The sequence below is a fragment of the Myotis brandtii genome, unplaced genomic scaffold (assembly GCF_000412655.1).
Source record: "Myotis brandtii unplaced genomic scaffold, ASM41265v1 scaffold50, whole genome shotgun sequence".
NCBI lineage: Eukaryota > Metazoa > Chordata > Mammalia > Chiroptera > Vespertilionidae > Myotis > Myotis brandtii.
This window is the reverse complement of record NW_005369061.1, coordinates 1,504,313-1,525,503: the sequence shown is the minus strand read 5'-3', so window position 1 is coordinate 1,525,503 and position 21,191 is coordinate 1,504,313. Positions and strand designations below refer to the sequence as shown.

The 21,191-nt window shown below is 46.9% G+C and overlaps 1 protein-coding gene across 1 annotated transcript in view; it reads left to right on the top strand.

Annotated features, from left to right (window-relative positions):
- Window positions 1-21,191, top strand: part of SUPT6H (SPT6 homolog, histone chaperone) — a 33,875-nt gene that overhangs the window by 9,377 nt on the left and 3,307 nt on the right. The window contains exons 3-32 of the mRNA XM_005876894.2: window positions 487-639; window positions 740-816; window positions 1,178-1,370; window positions 1,600-1,684; window positions 2,471-2,744; window positions 3,136-3,237; window positions 3,482-3,598; window positions 3,932-4,021; window positions 4,216-4,358; window positions 5,318-5,466; window positions 5,603-5,701; window positions 6,196-6,325; window positions 6,409-6,559; window positions 6,717-6,871; window positions 7,271-7,466; window positions 8,275-8,414; window positions 8,536-8,653; window positions 10,183-10,259; window positions 10,530-10,665; window positions 10,943-11,080; window positions 11,159-11,326; window positions 12,479-12,606; window positions 13,716-13,923; window positions 14,861-15,008; window positions 15,629-15,771; window positions 16,657-16,797; window positions 18,057-18,252; window positions 18,644-18,882; window positions 19,679-19,792; window positions 19,963-20,087. Of these exons, the coding sequence (XP_005876956.1) occupies window positions 487-639; window positions 740-816; window positions 1,178-1,370; window positions 1,600-1,684; window positions 2,471-2,744; window positions 3,136-3,237; window positions 3,482-3,598; window positions 3,932-4,021; window positions 4,216-4,358; window positions 5,318-5,466; window positions 5,603-5,701; window positions 6,196-6,325; window positions 6,409-6,559; window positions 6,717-6,871; window positions 7,271-7,466; window positions 8,275-8,414; window positions 8,536-8,653; window positions 10,183-10,259; window positions 10,530-10,665; window positions 10,943-11,080; window positions 11,159-11,326; window positions 12,479-12,606; window positions 13,716-13,923; window positions 14,861-15,008; window positions 15,629-15,771; window positions 16,657-16,797; window positions 18,057-18,252; window positions 18,644-18,882; window positions 19,679-19,792; window positions 19,963-20,087 (4,333 nt within the window). The remainder of the gene's footprint in view (window positions 1-486; window positions 640-739; window positions 817-1,177; window positions 1,371-1,599; window positions 1,685-2,470; window positions 2,745-3,135; window positions 3,238-3,481; window positions 3,599-3,931; window positions 4,022-4,215; window positions 4,359-5,317; window positions 5,467-5,602; window positions 5,702-6,195; window positions 6,326-6,408; window positions 6,560-6,716; window positions 6,872-7,270; window positions 7,467-8,274; window positions 8,415-8,535; window positions 8,654-10,182; window positions 10,260-10,529; window positions 10,666-10,942; window positions 11,081-11,158; window positions 11,327-12,478; window positions 12,607-13,715; window positions 13,924-14,860; window positions 15,009-15,628; window positions 15,772-16,656; window positions 16,798-18,056; window positions 18,253-18,643; window positions 18,883-19,678; window positions 19,793-19,962; window positions 20,088-21,191) is intronic.

Below are 21,191 nucleotides of genomic sequence, written 5' to 3'. Positions count from 1 at the left end.
AACGTAATGTTACCCTACTTTAGACATCAAGTAATGTTGGTATTTATGCACTCAGTTTCCTATTTCTCTCTCCAAATCCAATCACTAGGGTTATCGGCAGAGTAGAACCGTGAGATGGCTTTAAAGGCAGGAAGGGAAATGTAAGTCTCATCAAGAGAATTATGGATGAAAGAAGGAGTATAGCTCTTACAAACTGAGAGGAAAGCAAAGGTTATTGGTAGCCGTAAAACCTCTAGTAAAGAACCAGAGTAATTAGGAAGATCATCTTGCCTACAGACAGATGGTGAATACAGAAGAGAGATAGTGCTTTCCAGGTGCTTCTGTTCTAAGTCAGTGTTTTTGCATCTTTAGATGAGGCAGAAGAGTTAGTATGGCACCCAGGTTATTAGGTTCAGAGCAGATGGAGAATCACAGTTCAACCGGTGGCCCTGCCCCACCCCCAGTGTGTTTCCCAAACTCCGAGCCTCAAACATGCATGTTTTCCAGATGAAGAGGAGGAGGAGGAGAACCCAGATGATCAGGATGAGCAAGGCAACCTGAAAGGCTTTATCAATGACGATGAAGATGAAGGGGAGGAGGATGAGGGTAGCGACTCTGGTGATTCAGAAGATGATGTTGGTCACAAAAAGAGAAAACGCAGTAAGTAGTAGTCTCTCCTCAAGTGAAGTGAGGCTGGGGTGGAAGTTGCAGTGAAGAAGGGGGCCCCACTGTCACCATGGTAACACTTTGTTTTTTCCAGCATCTTTTGATGACCGCCTGGAAGATGATGATTTTGATCTCATTGAGGAGAATTTGGGTGTCAAAGTCAAAAGAGGAGTAAGTGTCATTCTTTGTTTCTCCCCCTGGGGGTGAAGGAAAAAGCCCTTTAAATCCAATGACTCCAGGGGAAGGAGACACATTCAGAATAGTTTGAGGAACATCAGAGAAGAGAAAGTTGCTCACTATATTGTGCTGTGCTGTGGGCCTAGATTTATATTCTCGAGATTTGGGTGTCTGTTAGAAAAAGGCTTGTCAGCATTTCAAGAGTAGGCGTTAGGGCTGAAAGTACCACTTAATGTGTTCTCTCCCATCTCCCTTGGTCAGCATAGCTGGTGGGGAAATGTGAGTGAGACTGGAGAGCAGGCATCCTTATGTAAGTCCCCTCAGACCTTGATGAAGCAGGTTTTCCCACCCTTAGCAAAAATACCGCCGTGTCAAAAAAATGTCAGATGATGAGGATGACGACGAGGAGGAATATGGCAAGGAGGAACATGAAAAAGAGGCCATTGCAGAGGAAATCTTCCAGGATGGCGAAGGGGAAGAAGGGCAGGAGGCTGTAGAGGCCCCCATGGCTCCTGCAGAGGAGGAAGAGGAAGATGATGAAGAGTCAGGTATGTGGCATCAGGCAGGGAAGCCAATGTTTGGGTGAGTGTTGGGATTTCCTAGCCCCTAGGAATAGGATGGGAAACCAGATACAGGCCCCCAGTATTTGACACAAAAAAGTTTCTCTTTAGGAGCTTCTCTAATCTTCTCCACTGGCCACTCATAATAGAAACTAAAGCCACCTAGTCCTGGCTCATCTTCTGCCTCTGAGCACTAACCCCTCCCTTTCCTGCCCAGACATTGACGACTTCATTGTGGATGATGATGGACAGCCTCTGAAGAAACCTAAGTGGAGGAAAAAGCTTCCTGGATACACAGATGCGTGAGTGGGGTCTGTTACAAGGTGGTGATAATGGCATCTGAGTGAACCCAGTCAAGACAGAGTCAGCTCTAGCCAGTTTGGCTCAGTGGATAGGGCATTGGCCTGCATGCAGACTGAAGAGTTTCGGGTTCAGTTCTAGTCAAGGGCATGTACCTCAGTTGCAGACGCGATACCTTGCCCCAATCTGGGCTCGTGTGGGAGGCAACCAATCGATATTTCTCTCTGTCTCTCTCTCTCCCTTCCACTCTCTCTAAAACAAAACAAACAGTGGAAAAAGTATTTTTGGGTGAGGATTAACAGATCCACTGAACTGGATAGGAATCCATTTGCCCTGTTGCTATTTGATCCCTGTCACTAGCATTTGTCAAAGATGGGCTTTTTATCCTTCATAAATCATACCCCTAGAAATATCCTCCAGCTAAGCCTTTATTCCTCATGAATATGCTTTTTTAGTGATTTTAGAGAGAAAGAGAGGAAGGGAGAGGGATAGAGATAGGAACATCAACGAGAGAGAGCATCATGGATCAGCTGCCTCCTGCATGCCACCTACTGGGAATTGAGCCCACAACCCGGGTATGTGCCCTGACCAGGAATGGAACCATGACCTCCTGGTTCCTAGGTCGAAGCTCAACCACTGAGCCACACAGGCCAGGCTGAATATGCTTTTTTATTTGCCTTTCTCTTAACTTTTTAGTTGCCTTGGAGCAAGTAAAGGATCAGTGCAGGTGCTGCATTTCTCTCCTCTCACCAGAACCTGAGCCAACGGCCTTTTGCTGTCACCCACAGGGCCCTGCAAGAAGCCCAAGAGATTTTTGGTGTGGACTTTGACTATGACGAATTTGAGAAATACAATGAATATGATGAAGAACTGGAGGAAGAGTATGAGTATGAGGATGATGAAGCCGAGGGTGAGATCCGAGTGCGTCCCAAGAAGACCACCAAGAAACGTGTGAGCCGCAGGAGCATCTTTGAGATGTATGAGCCCAGCGAGCTGGAAAGCAGTCACCTCACAGATCAGGACAATGAAATCCGAGCCACCGACCTGCCTGAGAGGTTCCAGGTAAGAAACCACCAGCCTCTGTCCTGCTGATTTGTCATCACCTTGCCTGAGCATCTTTGCTGCAAGGGTTGTAGCAGAGAAACAACCTAACAACAATCTGATAGCAAATGGTGTCTAAGAAGTCAGCTTTGAACTCCATCTGAATAAGAGGTATAGGGAGTCCAGCTCTTATAGGAGGGAAGATAGACTCTAGTGCTGCTTGTGGTTCTTGAAATGGCACTCGCTCTTTAGCAAAATATGAAGTGCCTGCCTACTTCCTGCCAGGGTGACACTCTTCCAGGTATTGGAAATGTGTGCCTGCAGAGCACACTTTTGACCAGAGTGGTGTGTGTTTTTCCTATGTCGGATATAAGAAAAAGTCAGTCTCACTCTGTTGTCTTATTCCTTGCAGCTCCGCTCTATCCCAGTCAAAGTGGCTGAAGATGATGAACTAGAAGAAGAGGCTGACTGGATCTACAGGAATGCTTTTGCCACACCAACTATTTCTCTGCAGGTACCCCCCAAAATGATCCTTATGTTTGACATGAACCAGAAGTTGAGCTGCTCCTCCCGTGTGTGTGTGTGTGTGTGTGTGTGTGTGTGTGTGTGTGTGTGTGTCTCCACACATGGGTGTATGAGAGATTTTTCTAGATTTCATCTGACAGGATCATCCTGTGACATGAAGCGGTTTCAGAAAGAAGTGATGAGACAAAACAGGTAACAGTATTGTTGCTGTTTCTTTTTTCTCCCAACTGTAGGAAAGCTGTGATTACCTGGACAGAGGGCAGCCAGCCAGCAGCTTTAGTCGAAAAGGGCCCAGTACAATTCAGAAGATTAAAGAGGCCCTGGGCTTCATGCGAAATCAGCATTTTGAGGTAGCACCTCAAGTTCTAGTGGCCCATTTCCAGTGGTTAGAAATTCATCTAGAGGATGAGGGTCAAGATAACCCCCTTTTCCTGTCCTCAGCAGTGGTCCCTAGACTCAAAAAGTGTGAGGACTAAAGGAGACCCTAGTGATCAAGAGAACAATGCTACTCTCTCTGCAGCAGTTTCTTCCCCTGTGGCTGGAGAGCATGCCACACTGGATGGGCTTGTGAGGGAGGCCACACTTCCAAACTGATGAATATCCTGGACTATCTATCCCAGTGGCAAAGGGGATCTGAACAGATCTTTCTCCTCTGGTTGACTATGGTCTCCTTGCCACCCTAGGTGCCTTTTATTGCCTTCTACCGGAAGGAGTATGTGGAGCCTGAGTTGCACATCAATGACCTGTGGAGGGTGTGGCAGTGGGATGAAAAGGTAATATTGATCCATGCCCCCCAAGGGGCTGAGGGCTGGATTGGGCACCATTACCACCGGGGCCCAACCTCTCTCAGCAGCCCAAACCCCCACCAGGCCTGTCAAGTTTCCCAGGGTCTCCTGGTAAGGAACAGAACAGCCTTGGGACTCCAAGGCTGAACACCAGCCCTTACTGCTGCCCTATCCCATCCTAGTGGACCCAGCTGAGAATCCGCAAAGAGAACCTAACGCGGCTGTTTGAGAAGATGCAGGCTTATCAGTACGAGCAAATATCTGCTGATCCTGACAAACCTCTAGCTGATGGCATCCGGGCTCTGGACACCACCGACATGGAGAGGTAGCGTTGCAGGGTTTATTTCACAACAGGGAACACTTAATCAAAGGAAGGCCCCCCCGGAGAGTGAGTAACCTTGCAAAATTATCAGTACATAATTTTGGGAAACCAAATTATAACTAGAAAGTAGCTTGTGAGCCTGGAATCAGACGGGGTGTGAGAGGGGACCAGATGATTTTAGTGGTCAGCATCATGAAACTGGGGAGGAGGGACAAGGACTGTCTTAAGGACTCTGAACTTTGCTAGAGACGTGCTGCCTTGTCTTCCTCTCCCTTTTTGTTTTCACTTCTAATAGCCACAAACCACCATTTGTTTGACATAGTCATCCTTTAAGATATGCCCTGGCCCTGTGGCTTAGTTGGTTGGAGCATAGTCCCGTGCACCTAAAGGTTGCAGGTTTAATTCCCAGCCAGGACACATTCCTGGGTTAAGGGTTCCATCCCCCGTCAGAGCACATACGGGGGGCAGCCAATTGATGTTTCTCTCTCTTTCTCTCCCTTCCTCTTTTTGTAAAGTCAAAAAAACATATCCTTGAATGAGGATTTTCTTAAAACAGGTACATTGGCCTGGCTGGTATTGCTCAGTGGTTGAGCATTGACCTATGAATCAGGAGGTTGGGGTTCTATTCCCAGTCAGAGCACATGCCCTGGTTGCCAGCTCAATCCCCGATGTGGGGTGTGTGGGAGGCAACTGATCAGTGAATCTCATCATTGATGTTTCTATCTCTTTCTCCCTCTCCCTTCCTCTCTGAAATCAATAAAAGAAATATATATTTTTTAAAAAACAGACACATTGGTTATAATTAAATCATGGTCTGGGGCCATTTGGTGTCTATAATAATTGTGGAATACAGGCACCCATTCTAGTTGGGATCTCGCCTCATGGGTATTGGACCTCTTGTAGCAGAACTGTAGTATACTCTTCCTCGGTAACAGTCGAGATCTTATGTTCCTTCCCTTCAGGCTCAAGGATGTACAGTCGATGGATGAGCTGAAAGATGTCTACAGCCATTTTCTGCTTTATTATGGTCGTGACATCCCCAAGATGCAGAATGCTGCCAAGGCCAACCGCAAGAAGCTAAAGCGTGTAAGGGAAGAGGGCGATGAGGAAGGTGAGTGCTGGGAAAGAAAACCCAGGAAACTTGATGGCCATGGCATCTCCAAGGATGTCCTTTGGGGCTTCTCTATATGTATCAGATCCTTGGGAGTGATTGGAAACTTGAGCACTAACTCCATTTTCCCTCCCAGGTGAAGGTGAGGAGGCAGAAGATGAGGAGCAGAGGGGACCAGAGCTCAAGCAGGCTTCCCGGCGAGACATGTATACCATCTGCCAGAGTGCCGGCCTAGGTAAAAGCTAGCTCTTATGATCTGGGCATTCAGCCTTGAGCAAGGGAAGTTCCCTGATAGTCACTGGTGGGTAGAAAGAGGACTTAAGAAACATCTGAGTGAATCACCAATCCAATTCTGAATACTTGCTCCCATGTGCCATGCTCACCCCACAGTAATGGTCCAGTCTCTCCCTAAATTCCTGAAGGAACGGGAAACTCAACACGGTTAAAGGGAGACAGCCAATCCATTCTATCTTTGGAAAGTCCTTTTATTAAACTGTAACCTCCGCTTTAGTTCTGAGCCCAGGAGTTACATAGAAAATTTCTTTTTCTTCTGCCTCATAACAACCCATCAGATGTTTAAAGTCAGTTTTTTCATTGCTCTTTGTAAGACATCCTGGTCCTGCTCATTCATGACCCCATTAAAGTCTAGTTCTGAGAATTGCTACTCTAGACTCTTAAGAGTCAAGACCCCAGCTATTGTCTTACCTCTGACTCTCCTGTTTACTTTAGATGGCCTAGCCAAAAAGTTTGGGCTTACTCCTGAGCAGTTTGGGGAAAACCTCCGGGACAGCTACCAGCGACATGAGACAGAGCAATTTCCTGCAGAGCCCTTGGAGCTGGCCAAGGATTATGTTTGCAGGTAGGCTTGCAACAGGTGGCTCTCAGGAGGAGGGGCCTGAGGCCAAAGAGACCGCATCTTGAGCTCTTCCATTTTCCCCACAGCCAGTTCCCTACACCAGAAGCTGTGCTGGAAGGTGCCCGCTACATGGTAGCCCTGCAGATTGCCCGAGAACCCCTCGTCCGGCAGGTGCTGAGGCAAACATTTCAGGAGAGAGCCAAACTAAATATAACCCCCACCAAGAAAGGTAGAAAGGTGAGCTCTGGGCTTTAATCCAACATGTGGCCCAGCTCTGTGCTTCAGCTGAATTTCTTATAGCTCAGTTGTCTTCCTGAGAGCAGAGAGGCAATCTTTTCTCCCAGGGTCAAGCCAGCCTATCTGCAGGCTGATGATTCCCCCTTGATGTATACAGGATGTGGATGAGGCCCACTACGCTTACTCCTTCAAGTACCTAAAGAACAAGCCTGTTAAGGAACTGAGAGATGACCAGTTCCTCAAGATATGCCTGGCTGAAGATGAAGGACTGCTCACCATTGACATCAGCATAGATATGAAGGGGGTAGAAGGGTAAGCAAAGCACTGGGGTAGGGGCTCTTGGGGGAGGGCTTGGTGATGAGTCTTTGGGTGGAAGGGGTCCCTCAGAAATGTGAACCACAGCCCTGGCTGGGTAGCTCAGTTGGTTAGAGTGTCATCTCCCTACACCAAGGTTGCTGGTTCTTGTATGTCCAGGGCACATACAAGAAGCAATCAATGAATGTGTAAATAAGTAGAACAACAAATTGATGTTTCTTCCTTCCTCTCTCTTTCTAAAACCAGTAGGGATAAAAATTAAAGAAAATGTGAAGCACAGTTTCAGAATTGAGCAAGCCATTGTCCCTGGCTTGCTTGCAGTGTTTGTGCACATTTGGGCATCACATTTTCTCCATCCCTAACACTAACACTAACTGCAGTGTTGTTTCTTCTCAGCTATGGCAGTGACCAGACATATTTTGAAGAGATCAAACAGTTCTACTACCGAGATGAGTTCAGCCACCAAGTACAGGAGTGGAACCGGCAGCGCACCATGGCCATCGAGCGAGCTTTGCAGCAGTTCCTCTACGTGCAGATGGCCAAAGAACTCAAGAACAAACTGCTGGTCGAAGCCAAAGAATATGTCATCAAGGTGAGAACTGAAACTCATGATCTTTAGTTCTATGATTTCCCCAAACTAGAGCTGAGAGTGAAAAAACATCTTGCCCAGGCCAGTGTGGCTCAGCATTGTCCTGTGCACTGGAAGGTTGTGGGTTCAATTCCCTGTCAGAGCACATGCCTGGATTGTGAGATCAGTCCCCAATTAGGGTGCATATGGGAGGCAGTTAATCAGTGTGTCTCTTTCACATCGATGTTTCTCTCTCCCTTCCTCCCACAGCAAAAAAAGAAAAGAAAAAAGAAACCCCTTAATAGTAGCTAATGGAGAAACACTGGTGGCAGGCAGAGCATAAGCTGAGAGGCTTTGGGTCACTGCAAGACCTCCCTGCTTGAGGTGCCTCTTTCCCCCCCCCCCGATCCAAACATTCTTCTTTTTTTTTTTTTAATATATTTTATTGATTTTTTTACAGAGAAGAAGGGAGAGGGATAGAGAGTTAGAAACATCGATCAGCTGCCTCCTGCACACCCCCTACTGGGGATGTGCCCACAACCAAGGTACATGCCCTTGACCGGAATCGAACCTGGGACCCTTCAGTCCACAGGTTGACACTCTACCCACTGAGCCAAACCAGTTAGGGCCCAAACATGCTTTGTTTATATTGCTGTCCTCTGTATACGCTCCCAGTTTCCAAAAGCAAGGTATGCTTCCGGTTATAAGCCTGCCAAGTGCAAGGAACATGCGCATACGAATACAACCTTTGCACATGTGTGCCTGCGTCTGTTTCCTTAGCACACTTGGTGAGTTCCTGATGGCTATAGTGTCCGGTGTGTCTCCTCCCCAGGCTTGTAGTCGAAAGCTCTACAACTGGTTGAGGGTGGCACCCTACCGGCCAGATCAACAGGTAGAGGAAGACGATGACTTTATGGAAGAGAACCAAGGAAAGGGCATCCGAGTCCTAGGCATTGCTTTCTCCTCTGCCAGGTAACTGCCTATTCCTGCACATCTGCCATCACCTTACCTGTATTCCTAATCTTATTCTGCTCTTATTCATATCCTCATATTGCTGATTATCACTCTGTTCTTTTTTCTGTCTGGCTGGCAGAGATCACCCTGTGTTCTGTGCCTTGGTCAATGGTGAAGGAGAAGTGACAGACTTTCTCCGGCTGCCCCATTTTACCAAACGGCGGACTGCATGGAGAGAGGAAGAACGGGAAAAAAAGGCAAGTGGCTGGGGCAGGTTACCAAGTTTACATCTTGAGTACATCTTATAATTCAGTGGGGATAAGGGTTTATGATCTAAGCAACATCTCATGCAAGACCCTGATTATCTCTGACCTGGTCGCTTACCCCTCAAGTCCTGGGATAAGTCTCACTTCCATCGGCAGTAGATGGCACTCAAGTTCTGGTGTATAATTTACTTCTGGCTTGAGGCCAGTTCCTAAGCCTTGTGTGCTTGGGAGCTGCCCTTACTGCCTCTGTTCTTGCATCTGGGTCAGCCTGTTCCAGGAGCTGAAAGCCACTGAGGCATTAGGCCAACCTTTTCCCCGCTTTAGTCTTTCAGTGTCTGTTTTTCTAAGGAAAGGAATTTGAATTCATCTCATGTGTATGCTTCTGATTTTTTTAACCTTAATGGTATCTTTCAATTTTGTTGAGAGTGCCCATTCTAAAAATTAATTTTTAACAAACAACTAAACAAAGAAATAAAACTCTTGCAGAGGAGGTAAGAATAGCCCTGAATGCTAGGTAGTAGTTTATATTAAGGCAAAGTAAAGTATTTTCAGTTAACCACAACCCAAGTATAAGCCATCTATACTAATAAAAGGGTAATATGCTAATTAGACCAGACATCTTCCGGACAAAGCCATGGTGGCGGGGGCTGAGGCACAGGCGGTTAGGGGCAATCAGGCTGGCAGGCAGGTGAGCGGTTAAGAGCCAGTGGTCCCGGATTGCGAGAGGGATGTCCAACTGCCGGTGGGATCGGACCTAAACTGGCAGTCGGACATCCCCTGAGGGGTCCCGGATTGGAGAAGGTGCAGGCCAGGCTGAGAGACCCCCCCCCCCCCCCCCCGCATGAATTTCGTGCACCAGGCCTCTAGTAATATAATAACCTTAGAAACCATTAACAGATATAGAATACTAGAGGCCCAGTGCACGAAATTCATGCACGGGTGAGGTCCCTAGGCCTGGCCGGTGATCAAAGCATGAGTGTCTGGCATGGAAGGTCAGGTCCCAGCTGACCTCTGGGCCCTGGGCAGCACCTGGGCCCTCAGGCCCCTGCATGCCCTGCTCCGTCTGAGTTATCGGGCCCCCGCCTGGCTCCATCAGCACCTGGGAGCTGGGTAGCGGCCCCGCCCCCCACTGCCACTGCTGGTCACCCCGCTCACACCTACCTTGGCCTAGTGCTGCCCACTCATCTGCTCCACCATCCCACTGTGGTTCCGCTCTCATCAGGGCCCATCCGATGCCCGCCATGTTCCGCGCCGCCCCCTGGTGGTCAGCACACATCATAGCGAGCGTTCAAACTCCTGGTCAAACTCCCAGTCAAGGGGACAATTTGCATATTAGGCTTTTATTATATAGGATTACAACCAGAGATCCTGTAATCCCCTTGTTTTGTGTCCCAGTTCGACAGCATATGACATATCATTATTCTCTGGTCTTGTAAGGTGCTGAGCTACTTAGGGAGAGGGAAGTTCCTGAAATCTCCCTGTCTTCAGAGCCATTCAACTCCTATTTTCTTTCAATCCAGGCTCAAGACATTGAAACCCTGAAGAAATTTCTTCTGAACAAAAAGCCTCATGTGGTGACAGTTGCAGGAGAGAATAGGTAGGAGGGCACCAGATGACTGGGCTAGGCCTGGTTTAATGTCACTCATCTTTTATTGTTGGATCTGGCATGTGCCTGTGTAGATCCTTGATAATACCCCATCCCAAAAGGGGGTATCCCTGGGAATATTGTACTTCTTTGTCTTCAGAGCTCTCTCCTCCCCCACACCCCTTCCCCATATTCCAGCCGTGAGACTGCACATCCATGAGACTGCACATCCATGAGAAATTGTGCAGAAATAGCCCTGATTAACACCTCTTATCTCTCCAGGGACGCCCAGATGTTGATTGAGGATGTGAAGCGCATTGTGCATGAGCTGGACCAGGGCCAACAGCTTTCCTCTATTGGGGTGGAGCTGGTTGACAACGAGTTGGCCATTCTCTATATGAACAGCAAGAAATCAGAGGTAATGCTGGAGCCCTACCCTTGGGACCTGAACAACCAAGAGCTATCAGTCCCAGAGAGATTTAATAGGGAAGCAAAGGTTACCAGGGCACTTAATCCATGAGAGGCATTCCGTTCAGTCCTGTTTCAGACTGGGAACCTCAGAGATTAAATTGGTCCCAAAAAAACAGTCCCAGAGGAAAGGAGAAAGTGACTTAGAGTCAGATCGGTTTCGATTTTTCTCTTGCTCTTGGCACTAAGGGGACTTGATGGCCCTGCTGACCTTTGTTTGACTCTAGGCAGAGTTCCGGGATTATCCTCCAGTGCTGAGACAGGCCGTCTCCCTGGCCCGGCGCATCCAGGACCCTCTGATTGAATTTGCCCAGGTGTGCAGCTCTGATGAAGACATCCTGTGTCTCAAGTTTCACCCTTTGCAGGTGAGTAGGATTTGCCAGGCAGGCGTGGGTGGGAAGAATTGCACAGTAACCTTATCCCTGCCTGCTGTGTATCAACAGGAGCATGTGGTGAAAGAAGAGCTGCTCAACGCCTTGTACTGTGAATTTATCAACCGAGTCAATGAGGTTGGGGTCGATGTCAACCGTGCCATTGCCCACCCTTATAGCCAGGCCTTAATCCAGTATGTGTGTGGCCTGGGACCTCGAAAAGGAACACATCTTCTAAAGGTAGGATTGAATTGAATCAGAAAATAGGAGAAGTTTCCATATCCTTGAGCCTTTATACTTTACACTTGCCAGTATGATTTGACAAGAAGACCAAGTTCAGAGAGGTAAAGGAACTTGTCCAGAGTCATCCAGCTAGTGAGAGCCAGAGTCAGACTTCAGACCAGGTGGTCACAGCTATGCACTTCACTACTTTACTATAGTGGCTCATGGGAAAAATAGCCATAAGCCGTGATTGAAAATAGTTGGAAGAAGGTGAAAGAGTACTCAACGCTAACCTCAGGGTAATGGCGTTTTTCCCAATGGGAAGGAAAAGGATTTCAATCAGGCATGTGCAGGGAAATTCAAAAGTATTGGTGGTAATTTTTTTTTAAGGTGAGTGATGGGTACTTGAATATATGTTTTATCATTAACTTTTTTTTTTATCCTCACTCGATATTTTTCCATTGATTTTTAGAGAGAGTGGAAGAGAGAGCGAAAGACAGAAATATCAATGTGAGAGAAACACATCGAATGGTTGCCTCCTTCACGCACCCCACCTAGGGGCCCCGGGCTAGGGAGGAGCCTGCAACCAAGGTACGTGCCCTTGACTGGAATTAAATCCAGGACCCTTTGGTTCACAGGCCGACGCTCTATCCACTGAGCCAAACCAGCTAGGGCTATCAACTTTTAAGCCATACATTATAACGTAGTTCATTAAAACAATTTTTTAGTGTGCTATCCCTCCCAGGAGCATGCCCACACCTTTCTTCCCTCTGAGATGTGCATCTCCTAAACTCCAAAGGTCTCCATACCACTTGCAACCAGGAAGCAAAGGGCAGTGGCAGCTCGTCCCAGGCTAACCTCTGAACCTGTCTCCAAGACCCCCTTTTCTCTGACTTTCCAGTGAGCCAAAGCAGCCCAGCCTGGGCTCTCCTGTTGCTGCTTCTGTCCTAAGCCCTTCCTTCTTTCAGTTCCCAGCTTTAATAAATGCACTCTCACAATAAAAAATAAATAAGTAAAATAAATTTTTAGTAGCAGACAGTCTGGTATAGTGCTCATTTAGATAGTGGGCTGTAGGGACAGTTCTACCAGGAAGCTTTCCCAGGAACCTGAAAGCAGGCTGGGAGGTAGGGCCTGCCCACTGCTCTGACTCACTCCACACCTCTTCCCTAGATCCTGAAGCAGAACAACACCAGGCTCGAGAGCCGGACCCAGCTGGTTACCATGTGCCACATGGGTCCCAAAGTCTTCATGAATTGTGCTGGCTTCCTGAAGATCGACACAGCCTCCCTGGGGGACAGGTGATGCCCTCTGCCTGGATAAACCAGGAGGAAATCCCTTGGGTTTTATTTGGGGACTTGAGGGGATTAGGGCTGCCAAAGGGCCACAAGCCTATTTAAATTAGGAAATGTTTTAAAAGTGAGGAAACTTTATTCAGTCAAGAGCCTCTGACCTATGGAAAAGATCAGTTCAATTATGTGAACTTTTTTGTGAGAGAAACATAAGAACCAACTTAGTTTATAAATTAAGAACGGAAAACATAAGATTTTATTCATTAAACACAAATTTGTTGTTGCTGTGGTGTGTCGTGGCTTGTAAGGGTGGGAATAGCAGGAGCAATGGAAAAGGAGTGGGGATATAAGGAAGTAAGAAAGGGGGGAAGTGATTCAGTATGTTTTGAGATGATGTTATTGAGAGAAAGTTCTATTCACTTGGACTTTGGACTTCACTATTGACCTCTTCCTCTCCAGAAGTTATCAACTCAGTCTTTGGAGGATCTTTTCCACGGGCACATAGCTCCTCATTCAGTAATGGAAATCAGTGGGGAAATAGGCTCAAGTTCTAAAACTTCATTTTCCACCCAGCTTTGCTGTAACACTCCACGAATAACATAGGTCCATGTGAGTGCACGGGCAAGACCAGCCTGGGAAGGCTTTATGGGGGAAAATAGCTGTCAGCAAATTCTCAAAGGTCTTTTCCCCCTTTTTGCTTTATCTTATTAAGAGACTTATATAAGTTCATTGTATAAAATTCAACATATAGGAATTTATGCAGAAAGTGGAAGTCCCCCATAATCCCACCCCCCAGAGATAACTACTATAACAATTGATGTATACTGCAACTTTTCTAAATTTTATTTTTGCTATGCATTTACTAACTACCCATTTACTGCAAAAATGGGATCATTTGGTTCATAGTGTTTTGCAGTGCATTTTTCACATATCAATATATCATGGCCATTTTTCCATGTCAGCACACATAGATCTACCTCATTCTTTTTAATGGCTGTATAGTATTCCATTGTATGGAGGTACTCTAATTTATTTACCAGTTCCCTATTGGTGGACATTTGGACTGTTATTAGAAGCTTCTTGTTTTATATCCTGCCCCTTTTCTGCCTTTCCTTTAGCACTGACTCATATATTGAAGTCCTTGATGGTTCTCGAGTCCATCCTGAGACCTATGAGTGGGCCAGGAAGATGGCAGTGGATGCTCTGGAATATGATGAATCAGCTGAAGATGCCAATCCTGCAGGAGCCCTTGAAGAGATCTTGGAAAACCCAGAGCAACTCAAGGACCTGGACCTGGATGCCTTTGCGGAAGAACTGGAGAGGCAGGTGGGTGACAGTGTAGAGAGCCTGGCATAAAAGCCATCCCAAGTGGCATGGTTGGGAGGACTCGGGCAGCAAGTCTTCAGAGAAATCCCCAATACTATTGGTATGAGAAACCTGATTTTCTCTTCTCTCCGCCGCCCCCCCCACCCCCACCCCCATGTCGTACTGGGTTTCTCAAAGAAGTTTTCAGTTTACTTGTTAAGGAGCCAAGGCCACTACGCTCATTGTGGGGGTGGGAGGGAGCTTGCAGGGGCTCAGTAGAAGAGTTTCTTCCTAGGCCCTCCTCCTCCTCGCCAACAGTGCAGCTTCGTGTTTATCTGTTATACATTGGGGTTCTGTGAAGCCCTTTTACCATAGACCAGTGTTCCATGGGTAAGAAAAAGTTTGAAAACCTTTAGTTAATCTTGGGTCAGCGTTTCTCAACCTGTGGGTCGCGACCCCTTTGGCGGTCAAACGACCCTTTTCATCCTGCATATCGGATATTTACATTACGATTCATAACAGTAGCAACATTACAGTTATGAAGTAGCAACGAAAATAATTTTATGGTTGGGTCACAACATGAACTGTATTTAAAGGGTCAGAAGGTTGAGAACCACTGTCTTAGGGCAGTGGTCGGCAAACTGCGGCTCACGAGCCACATGCAGCTCTTTGGCCCCTTGAGTGTGGCTCTTCCTAAGCCTTAGGAGTACCCTAATTAAGTTAATGACAATGTACCTACCTATATAGTTTAAGTTTAAAAAATTCGGCTCTCAAAAGAAATTTCAGTAGTTGTACTGTTGATATTTGGCTCTGTTGACTAATGAGTTTGCCGAACACTGTCTTAGGGGAAAGAGAAGCCCTGACAGGAACCACCTAGCCTACTCCTTTCATTGAAAGACTCAGGCTCAGGTTGGGGAACAGGTGCAAGGCTCTTCTTAATAATGGGCTTCTTCCCTAGGGATATGGTGATAAACACATCACCCTGTACGACATCCGGGCAGAGCTGAGTTGTCGGTATAAGGACCTCCGGACAGCCTACCGCTCTCCCAACACAGAGGAAATCTTCAATATGTTAACCAAAGAAACACCAGAGACCTTCTACATTGGTAAATTCTGGATCTGTTTTTAAGTGGAGGAGGATATGTAGGGGTGAGGAATATGTGCTTACTGTACACATGTAAATCAAACAATGATTCCAACAGAATGAGGCAGGTTTTTACTATACCAGGGAAGCTTTCAGAAAGATTATAGAGCCCTATCCTGGCCAGTGCAGCTCAGTTGGTTGAGCATCATCCCATGCACTAAACAGTCACCAGTTTCATTCCCGTTCAGGGCATGTGCCTGGGTTGTGGGCTTAATCCCAGTAGGGGGTGTGCAAGAGGCAGCTGATCAATGTTTCTCTCTCCCTCTCCCTTCCTCTCTTAAAAAAAAAATCAATAAACATATTTTTAAAAAAGATTGTAGAGCACTAGACTGGAAGTCAAAGCTGAGTTCAGGGTCACATGTTTTTAACCTGCTGTGGAATCTTATGAATTCACTTTTAAAAGCCTCATTTTCCCATGTCATCAAATCAAGGGAAGACCTCCCTTTTCAAAGATGCAAGAGAAATCAGTTCAGATGCTATAAGACAAGTGTTCTGTCATTAAAAGGTGGTGGGAAGAAGTTGCCTCTTCAGTTCTCACAACCTGTGCTCCCTGTTCTTCCCTGTTCTCACCCCTTCCTCCAGGAAAGCTCATCATCTGCAATGTCACTGGCATTGCCCATAGGCGTCCACAGGGTGAGAGCTACGACCAGGCAATCCGAAACGATGAGACAGGGCTATGGCAGTGCCCCTTCTGTCAGCAGGACAATTTCCCCGAACTAAGTGAGGTATGTGCTGCAGTGTTACCATGGTCACTGAATTTCTTTGAGTTGATGGTCTTAGTGCCCTCAAAAGGAATAGGAAAGCGGGAGTGTTCAGATAATGCTTTACCAAATGAATACACGAAGAAGGAAGAGGACTGGAACATACACAGGTCTAACATGAAGTCCCTCCATATGCTAGTCAGAAATTATCTATATGCTTTTTTCTACTCTGGCTCAGCCCTGAATCCTGTTTCCCATTCTCTGGGCATCTAGCTCAACCAGATTAGAGATATGAGGACATGCATTTCTTCCCTGCAGTGTCCCTATGCTAGTTAGAGACTCCCTTTCATTTTTTTTGTTCTCCAAACACATTTTTAATTTTTCCCACATTCTTCTAGACATCATCTGCCTTTTTTCATGGTCAGAACTCATTAAAGCCACCCTGAAAGCTTTTTCTGGGTCTTCAAATGTTAGGCAGACTATAAAAGACCATTTTCCAATTTACCCAATAAAAGAAGCTGTTGGGATTTGTCCAGAATGTATAGAAAGCCAAGGGGCAACTGGTTCATTGAAATGAGTTCTAAGGAGACTGACATTGATGTTTCTCATGCCCATGAGGTCAGAACAAAATGGGAGAGAGGGGTCTCCGTTTCAGCTAGAAGAATGTATAGGTTAGGTTAACATAAAAGATTGATTTGATGGCCAGTGGTGCCAAACATGAGTTATAAGTCAAATAACATTGGGGAACTTCACATTTTATGTTGGTAGGAGGTGGCTAACTCATTGTGTTTTCAGACCACGGTACCAGATGTCAGTGGTAAAATAAATTATAACACCCTTGGCAGCTCTTCTGAATGTGTCATCTCCAGAATCTTAATGATCAAGCTTCTCTCCTGATGCCCTCTTTAGGTCTGGAACCACTTCGACAGCGGTTCATGCCCAGGCCAGGCTATTGGTGTCAAAACACGGCTAGACAATGGTGTAACCGGCTTCATCCCCACCAAATTCCTCAGTGACAAAGTGGTAAAGCGGCCAGAGGAGCGAGTGAAGGTAGATGAATGACTAGGCAAAGGCATCAATTTTCAGTTGCCTAAATTGGGCTCTCGTTAACATTGGGATGTTCACACCAGAAGTTAGGCTGTGTTCCCAGTGGCTGCTGGTAGGGAGAGAATTTCAGAGGGATTTATAACTAGCTGAAAGAAGCCAGGGCAAGAAGCATTTGAGTGCTTTTGTTCACTGCCTTGTGAAACTTCAAGTTGCCAGCCCTTTGGGAGAGGGCCCTTGCTTCCTGTGTGGGAAGCTGTGATTTAGTCCAAGGGGCAGGAAGCAGGGCCCAGCATTAAAAGCTGCGAGACACAAAGCCAAGTTCCCTTTCGGTTCTAGTATTCTCCTGCCGTTAATTATGTATATACACACTAGGCACCAGCACTTGACTTTTACATATGTTGTCTCTAATCTCACCGCCTGATGGGGAAGGACTGTTTCCTTCCCTTTTAAGAGAAATTCAAGTGCCTTTTCCAGGATTACTCAGTCTGTAACATGGCTGGTCCTGGATCTGCCAATTCTCTGGTTCTAAGTGTTGTGAACCCGAGAACTGTGGGCTTGGGGAGGCTGGGCAAAGACTCTGTTCCTGATAAATGAGGCTAGGGAGAGTTTCAAAAGGAGAGCTGTGCAGAGTGACTGGCTTTTGCCACTGTTTAGACAGATGGGTTCAATCAAGCCAAGGATAAAGTCTAAAAACCAGCTCTTATTTTCCTTCCCCTCCAAAAAGGGCAGCCAGACTTTGACCACCTCCTAGGAGCAGTAACAAGGCAACTTTAAGGGAGAAGGGAATAGTGCCAGTAACAGGCTAGACCCCAGTAGACTCCAGGTGGTTTTCCTGTCTAGAGTAAGAGGCATTGCCGAACCGGTTTGGCTCAGTGGATAGAGCATCGGCCTGCGGACTGAAGGGTCCTAGGTTCGATTCCGGTCAAGGGCATGTACCTTGGTTGTGGGCACGTCCCTACTGGGGGGTGTGCAGGAGGCAGCTGATCGATCTCTCTCATCGATGTTTCTAACTCTCTATCCCTCTCCCTTCTTCTCTGTAAAAAATCAATAAAATATAAAAAAAAAAAAATAGAGTAAGAGGCATCTACAAGACACAGCCAGTAGTCTGCAGATCAGACTCAACCCTGAACTCATCTGCTATTCAGTAGGTGGCTGTCTTTGGGCAAGTCACTTCATCTTTCTGCCTGAACTTTGATTTGTAAAATAGGGCATCGGGCTAGATCATCTTTGTCCCTTCCAGCTCACATGTTCTGTGGATCTAGGTGGGAATGACTGTTCACTGCCGCATCATGAAGATTGACATCGAGAAGTTTAGCGCAGACCTGACCTGCCGCACCTCAGACCTCATGGACAGGAACAACGAGTGGAAACTGCCCAAGGACACCTACTATGACTTTGATGCTGAAGCAGCAGACCACAAGCAGGAGGAGGACATGAAGCGGAAACAACAACGGACCAGTGAGTGCCCACCACGCCTGTGGACCGAGGTCTTGGCAGCTCGCTCTCTCCAGGATGCACGTGCTAATGGCAGTTCCCCTTGCTCAGCCTCCTGATGGGAGTGAGTGCTCAGCTTGGAGGTGCTGAGGCCCAGAGGCATCAAAAGGGAGTCATTGGCAGGGCTGGAAACCAGGGTTTTCTTGGGTCACATTTTCTTTGCTAATGCATGTGACTCCTGTCAGTACCCTAGGAACCCAGGTGAACACATCTTTACATCAGAAAGTCCAGGCCCAGAGAGTGTGAGAGTGTCTCAGAACTCAATAGGGGGCCAGAAGTTAAGCCATGGTTTGTCCCATTGCTATTGGTTCCCAGTTCCATCACCTGATCTGTACTTCTTTCCTGCCCTCTTCAGCATATATCAAGCGGGTAATTGCACATCCATCCTTCCATAATATAAATTTCAAACAAGCAGAAAAGATGATGGAGACTATGGACCAGGGAGATGTTATCATCCGACCAAGCAGCAAGGGCGAAAATCACCTGACAGTGACCTGGAAGGTCAGTGACGGCATCTACCAGCATGTGGACGTGCGGGAAGAGGGCAAGGAAAATGCCTTCAGCCTGGGAGCCACCCTGTGGATCAACAGTGAGGTGAGAGCCAGCCCCCACTCACTTCCCATCCCCACGCCTGCCTCAGAAATAAGCCATTTCTGGCCACTTCACCTAACACTAGTAACTTGTATGCATTACATGCATTTATTTTAGCTACATAGAACACCAAATAGGAGGTTGGTTGTGAAATAAGTCATTTGATATTAATTTTGTATATTTGCCCCTCGTCCCTGTCCTCCAAATTTTAAAATAGACTACCTAAAGCTCAGCCGGCATGGCTCAGTGGTTGTGTTGACCTATGAATCAGAGGTCACTGTTCCATTCCCGGTCAGGGCACATGCCAGGGTTTCAGGCTCAGTCCCCAGTGTGGGGCATGCAGGAGGCAGCTGATCAGTGATTCTTTCTCATCATTGATATCTATTTCTCTCCCTTCCTTTCTGAAATCAGTAAAAATATGTTTTAAAAATAATAATAAAATAAAGTAGACTACCTAAAGAGAGCCAGTGGAAGAAGAGGAGAAAATACATGCAGGCACATGCATGTGCACACACATCAGATTTCTCTGTCCTTTCTTCAATGGAGTGAAATTTCATGAAGTTCCCTGTTGTTCCCAAGCACCAGGGAAAATCAAAGTTTAAATGATTTTGTGCCTTGAAAGCTTTAAATTTGAGCACAACTCAGATGGATAAATTGAAGAGGTTTTGCAATGGAGTGAGGCTGCAGCAGGACTGGGAAGTTCACCCCCTCCCAGGAGTTTTATTCTGAGTAGATTTGATAAAGGGCCAGGCTTCTCAGATCTGGATATGATACATGGGCCTTTACCTTCTTCCCACAGGAATTTGAAGACTTGGATGAGATTGTTGCCCGCTATGTTCAGCCCATGGCATCCTTTGCCCGGGACCTTCTGAACCACAAGTATTATCAGGAGTGCAGCGGTGGGGACCGTAAGGTGAGCCCAGGGCCCCTTGAGGGAAGACATCACCCAGTCACTTAAGAATGTATGATTTCCCTTCAGTTGTAGGGGTCCCTCAGCTGGTGAAGGAGGTGTACATGTATGCGCCAGACATTGTCTACCAAGCATGCTGTTATCCCAACCTCTCCCCCTCATTCTACCCCCAGAAATTAGAGGAGCTGCTCATCAAAACTAAGAAGGAGAAGCCCACCTTCATCCCTTATTTCATCTGTGCCTGCAAGGAACTGCCCGGCAAGTTCCTACTGGGATACCAGCCCCGGGGTAAACCCAGGTGAGCACTGGTGCTGAGAAGGTGCTGCCGCTGGGGTCCACAGACAGGCTAGCCGGGGAGACAGAGGCCCTGGAGTAGTCCTCTCTCTGGTTCTGCCTGACTGCCTTTTATCTGTTTAGAATAGAGGCGGAGGTTGGAGGTGGGGTAAGAGGATGATGATTTAGAGGCAAAAGGCAAAGATTCACTAAGAAATGCTTTTCTCAACCCTTTGCCTCTTCTCGCCCTCCCAAGGAGTGATGGAAATCTTCAGATGCTCCATCCACCTGGCTGTCCAAGATGGGGCCAGCACACTGGTCTCTCCTTTTCACTGTCTGCTTCACCCTAGCCAGGGCTTCTGCACACAGTGACTTGCTGTTGCTATGGTGTGCTGACTTCTCCCCACACAGGAGGGCTAGGTCAGGAGAGCGTCTCTTCTCCCTACCATTGACCTGCTCTGCTTCCTTTCTGTCTGACCAGCTGGCCTTCCTAGGTATTCTTTAATCTGGGACTCTCTAGTGCTCATATCAGCCTTCTCTACTCCCCCATCCTCCCTTCGGCCCTTAGCCAAGGCCTGTGCATTTCTGCCGTCATCCCTATGCCTATACGTGATGCACAGCACAGGCAATATTAGTAAGGGACTCAGCAGCCAGATGACAAGAAGCTCTGGACTCTGGACCCTGCATTGTCTTGGGCACAACTGAAATATTGTGCTCATTTCTGAGAAGCCTTTTCTGACTTATCATGTTTTCAGGAGTTCACCGCCAGGGATCTTTGGGTTGGAAACTGTCCCATGAGGACAGTTGAGCAAACAGGACCTTTAACCAGGAGCAGAGGCAATGTGATAACTTCTTGTGGAAAGGGGCACAGACTCCTTGTGTTGCCAAAGGAACACTTGAGTAGACAATTTAGGAAATAGCTTTCAGTTTAATATAAATGAGAACTTTGTCATACTTAGCATTGTCTGTTGACAGCTGTCCTTTTTTGAGCACACGGCTATTTTAGGTGTTGTGTGATAAGTGCTTTACATGCACTGTCTCATTTATTCTTCACTCCCACCCTATAGGTTTAAGTGCTGTTATACTCGTTTTACAAATGAAGCTAAGATTTGTATTTAGTAACTTTGCA